Source organism: Xyrauchen texanus, chromosome 23, assembly GCF_025860055.1.
Source record: "Xyrauchen texanus isolate HMW12.3.18 chromosome 23, RBS_HiC_50CHRs, whole genome shotgun sequence".
Taxonomy (NCBI): Eukaryota; Metazoa; Chordata; class Actinopteri; order Cypriniformes; family Catostomidae; genus Xyrauchen; species Xyrauchen texanus.
The window spans coordinates 41061440-41067439 of NC_068298.1; the positions used below are offsets into that span (position 1 = coordinate 41061440).

The following is a 6000-nucleotide window of genomic DNA, read 5'->3' on the forward strand; positions in this document are numbered from 1 at the left end:
CATTTCTGTTTATAAAATCAATGTTCAGACAGTCTCTTGCTGGTTTTTCCGACACATTCAGAATCATTACTGCTGCGGCTCGCTTCGTGCGTGCGCTTGTAAAATGTATATTTTAAAGGCTCATTATTACAGTTTAGTATTTCTCTATAATATAGAACAGTGTTAGCAATGTTACTGATAACATTCATTCTCAACCCTGGAACTCAAACCATTTTCTGATGCCCCACAATATATATATATACAGTATATTCAAGAAATTTACTTCATATCATAAACGTGCGACTAGTCGACTAATGGCTTAAATTAACTCCTACTTGTCAATTAGGAAAATCTTTGGTTGGGGGCACACTGTCATATTTGACTATTTGGTGTTAAGGAACCCATGCATCCAGCATTTAGGTGACGTCATGTCCACTAGACTCAGATATCACACTAAATGCATTTTAAATTGCATTTGAATAAAACATTAACATGAATATGGCAAGGCATATCTCCGCCCCTTACTTTCCGCCTGATGACTGCTGCCCTGGTGCTTCTGCACTGAAAGTGGTGGCTCTTTAGGTGGATATTGTTGGATTAAAAATATCAATTATATTTTATAATTCCATTTGGTGATGCTAGCAGCACAGAAAATACTAATTTTAGGCTAAAGTTTTACTGAACATGTGAGTATATGTGATGTTTTCACTGTGCTAATAACTGTTTCTTTCATCATTTCCAGCTTAAATCACCAGCACATTACTACAAGAATCTTTGAAGATGTGGTAAAGCACACTACAGAAGTTCTTGAAAGTGTTACTTCATAAGTGAAAACAACCATTATGAAACAAGAGTGTGATTTAAGTGTGTAATACATCTCTGATTGATGGACAAATGACTACTCAGTATCAGTCTCAGGGGTGTGTTATCACATTATCTCTCTTTTTTATAAAAGGCTTATGCCCAGTTCCAAAAATGTTGAGACAGTATGGAAATACTAATAAAAACAAAAGTTATGATTTATAAATTCGATTCACCTTGTGCTGTACTGAAAGCACTACAACAACATATTATTTGATATTTTACTTGTGAATATATAACATTATTCCCAGTGTGTGTCTATGTATATGTGTATATATATATATACATACACACTGGTGGCCAGATATTTGGAATAATGTGCAGATTTTGCTCTAATGGAAAGAAATTCATATTTTTATTCAGCAAAGTGGCATTCAGCTGATCACAATGAATAGTCAGGACATTAATAATGTGAAAAATTATAATTCAAATTAGAAAAGAAAATCTGAACTTAAACTACTTCAAAGAGTTCTCATCAAAAAATCCTCGATGTGGGCGCCTGGGTAGCTCAAGTCAAGTAAAGACACTGTCTACCAAACCTGGAGATGCAAATTCGAATCCAGGGTGCTGAGTGACTCTAGTCAGACTTCCTAAGCAACCAATTGGCCCGGTTGCTAGGGTGGGTAGAGTCACGTTAGGTTAACCTTCTCGTGGTTGCTATAATGTGGATTTCGCTCTCGGTGGGGTGTATCGTGAGCTGTGCGTGGTTGCAGCTGAGAATAGCATGAGCCTTCACACATGCTACATCTCCGCAGTAATGCACTCAACAAGCCACGTGATAAGATGCATGGGTTGACTGTCTCAGGCGGAGGCAATCATCGAATCGGAGATTCATCCTACGCCACCTAGATTGAGGTGAGTCACTATGCCACCACGAGGACCTAGAGTGCATTGGGAATTGGGCATACCAAACTGGGAAGAAAATAGGAGAAATAAAATCTTCCACGTGCAGTAATGACAGCTTTGATCCTTGGCATTCTAGTTGTTTGTCCAGATCCTCAGGTGACATTTCACCCCACACTTCCTGTAGCACTTGACATAGATTTGCCCATCTTGTCAGGCACTTCTCACACACCTTACAGTCTAACTGATCCCACAAAAGCTCAATGGGGTTAAGATCCATAACACTCTTTTCCAATAATCTGTTGTCCAATGTCTGTTTCTTTAACCACTCTAAACTTTTCTTTTTGTTTCTGTTTCAAAAGTGTCTTTTTCTTTGCAATTCTTCCCATAAGGCACCCCTGAGTCTTCTCTTTACTGTTGTACATGAAACTGCTGTTGAGCGGGTAGAATTCAATGAAGCTGTCAGCGGAGGACATGTGATGTGTCTATTTCTCAAACTAGAGACTCTGATGTACTTATCCTCTTGTTTAGTTGTACATCAGTCCTTCCACATCTCTTTCTGTCCTTGTTAGAGCCAGTTGTCCTTTGTCTTTGAAGACTGTAGTGGACATCTTTGTATGAAATATGTTTGGCAATTTCAAGCATTGTATAGCCTTCATTCCTCAAAACAATGATTGACTGTTGAGTTTCTAGAGAAAGCTGTTTCTTTTTTGCCATTTTTGACCTAATATTGACATTAAGACAGTCTATTGCATACTGTGACAACAAATACAAACAAAAAGACAACGTTAATCTTCATTTAACGAATAAAATAGCTTTCAACTGTGTTTGATATAATGGCAATTTGGCAAGTGATTTTCTAGTACCACATTAGCAATTTAGCATGATTACTCAAGGATAAGGTGTTGGAGTGATGGCTGCTGGAAATGGGGCCTAAAAATGACTTTTTTCAAATAGTGATGGTACAGTTTTTTACATCAGTAATGTCCTGACTATACGTTGTGATCAGCTGAATGCCACTTTGGTGAATTAAAGTACCAGTTTCCTTCCCAAACAGCAAAATCTGTACATTATTCCAAACTTTTGGCCACCAGTGTGTATGTGTATATATATATATATATATATATATATATATATATATATATATATATATATATATATATATAAGGGCTGCAACTAACAATTATTTTGATGATCAATTAATGTTCTATTATTTCTTTGATTAATGGGATATATAACGAAATTTATTTATTTAATAAAAAACATTTTTTTTTTTTTTACTGAAATGTTAAAGGCCGTAAGCATTTGGTTTGATTTACTGAACTGAATTCATGATTCTATACTCTCTCAAAATTTGGAACAAATCCTGAATCATGAAAAGTTAAGTTTGAATATCTACTGGTAATAATTATTACTTTCAGGACATATGCAAAACAGTTCCTTTACTTGTAAAACTTAAAAAGTACTGTTAATTAAAGAGTAAAATGATTAATCAGGGATGGAGTGGGACAAAAAAAGAAATCAGAAAAGCAAGAGGGCAATAGTGACACCAGAAGATAAATATTAATAATTCTGCCCAGCTGAAAAATACATAATTATGTCAGATACATATGCTTGTACACTATCATTATCACTATCATTATACATTAAGTATTTTAAATTAATATTGGAAGTTTTAAAATAGTATTGTCACTGATTACATGTTTTTAAAGTACTCTTAATTTAATAAATGTTTAATGGTAACTTGCTTACAATGCTTACTATGCTTATACTATGTAAAATAATATTTGCCATAGTATACATTTACTGGTGAAATTAGACATTTGGACTATCAAATATCAGGACCCTGAGCATTATTATGCTTACATGATCTAAAGCACTGTGCATTTTGACCTCTGAAACTGGAATTTCCACCCATTCATCCATTATCCATGTCATCAGTTACGCAACTGTGCGGGCCTTTGTTGCCATGTTATGTGGTGACAACTGGCGACAAGTCAGGACTGCAGGTAGGCCAATCTAGCACCCGCACTCTCTGCTTATGCAGCCCTGCACTTGCAATCCAGGTTTAGCCATTGTGGAAAATCACTTCTGAATGCGTGTGATCTCCAATCCCTCTGTAATAAAAACCTTCATTTTTCTGTAATGGATATCATGAACAATAATGCAGAGACAAGATATGTATGTACATGTTTTGGAGCAACATATACTGCCATCCAGATGCCTTTATATAAATCCAATCTACCATTCCTGTGCTATATGCAAATACAACGGAGATTCCACAATGACTCTACTGAACTAAACTCACTCATAACATTCACAACAATTGCAATGTCAAACACTGAAAGCTAAACTTTGAAAAATTCCACATACCAGCTGTAATATAATTTACATTTACTGTTCCACTTAAAAAGTCTTTCAGGGGTTGAATTCTGGGACGTCAGGGGAAATTGAACTCTTAAATGATGCTCTGTGCTGCTTTCAATGCAGCGTTTCAGAAGAATTCAGTGCAGGGCACATAAGAGAAGAAATCGTCACAATCATTTTAATTTCTCAAGCTGATCCACAATAGGAATATTGTTGTACTCATAGTGACTTCTGCTACAGATCCACCCAGACCTGAATCATCTTAACCCTCATAGAATGTGTCAACACATCCCACAGCACAGGATGTTTCAGTGTACATCACGCTTTTTCTTTAAAGACACTAGATATTTACGAAACACAGTCTGACCTTAAAGAGGAAGTGAAAGACCAAAACAACACATGTAGCTGGTTTTATTAGCGCAGTTTTCCAACAAATAATGAACATTATGAGATATTTAAAAAAAACATGCGCTGGCCTTTCTTGCCCTCTGTTGAGCCGCATGCACAGAACTATCACATAAGCAAATATAATATCAAAGTATGAACCCTGAATTTCAAAGTTTAAAAGATGACCATTTATCGAAGCAATTAAAAGATACACCAGTACATACCTTATAAACCTGCCCATAAGTCCCATTGCCCACCACCTCGATGAGCTCAAATATACCTGCAGGATCCTGAAATAAACAAGAATATGGACATGATCAATTTCTGAATTTATTTTCTGCATTGAGTCATAAGTGCAAACTTTTAAGGCAAATCACTCATTATACTGAGTAAATTGTCCACTTGAAATATTAGTTAATGAGGTATGAGATATTAATAACAAAAATTTCAATCAAGGTAAATAGCTCCCTATATGTGTAATAATGACTATTATGCCTACAGTGTTGTCTAGGTAGGCAGCATACTAGTGAATGAGAAAATAAATAACCAAAATGTCTGTCAAGGTAGGCTGCTATGTTTGAGACTTTGATGACCAGAAATGCTGCCTAGTTAGACAGCTCATTAGACTTGAGAATATGATGCCCACAACATATTTTCCAGGTAGCCACTAGGCAGTTTAAGGTTTCGAGAGAATTGTGCCCCAAACATACTGTCTATGTAACACACTAGGAGTGTGAAATATAATAACATAAACTGCAGTCTGGATAGACAGCACACTAGGTTTGAGACTACGGTCTGACGACACAAAAGGGACACAGCCCATGTTTAACTCTAATAATAGGCAACATTTAAACAGCTGTGACAGTGTTATTATCTGATCATAAAGAAAAAGTACCGTAAAGTGAAGGACACATGAAGAAAACGTAAATATGTCAAATTGAAACGCTTTGTTTTGAACTGAAACAAAGAGTTCATGTTTTTAAAGATGTAAATGAACCATGACAGCTGAGTTTAACGACTAGTCTCATTTTAAAATGATATTTACTATAAAGTTTATTTAGGGTATCGCAACTGAAATATTATTTGTGGACGAAACTTTGTACGAAGCCTTGAACAACCGAAAGATGCATAAAATACTGAAAGAAGAAGAAATTGCCAGCACTTACCCGTAAAGAGGCGAGGTCAATATTGCTCAAACTTGTTGTAGTAAAGTCTCTCGCCATTTTAATGAGCTTCTTCAGAGAGAAGTCACAGTTTATTAACTGATCATGGTTTGAGGCACAGTATGTCTGCCCATCTTTCGCTCTACTACAGCGGATTTATCAATCCTACTACAGCAAAGGAATGGCTCATGAATATTAACTACATAACGGGATGCTCGCCCAGTACTCGTAACTGATTTGCTGATGCAGGCTAGTAGGCGGTGCACATGCAGCGAATTAACCAATCTTTCTACAGTGGCAGCTAAGCTTCTTTATATTAATTAGGTTACGCGGCTAGAATTTCTAAAAAGGATGCCAACCAACGTCAAAATGATCTAATTAATATCCATGAGTCAAGCCT

General features: G+C 36.1%; 1 protein-coding gene across 1 annotated transcript in view; it reads right to left on the reverse strand.

Moving 5' to 3' along the window:
* Positions 1-5731, reverse strand: part of LOC127663289 (misshapen-like kinase 1) — an 88947-nt gene extending 83216 nt beyond the window's left edge. The window contains exons 1-2 of the mRNA XM_052154798.1: positions 5604-5731; positions 4662-4727 (exon numbers count right to left, since the gene is read on the reverse strand). Coding sequence (XP_052010758.1) covers positions 4662-4727; positions 5604-5660 — 123 coding nt within the window. The 5' untranslated portion in view covers positions 5661-5731. The remainder of the gene's footprint in view (positions 1-4661; positions 4728-5603) is intronic.
* Positions 5732-6000: the final 269 nt, after the last annotated feature.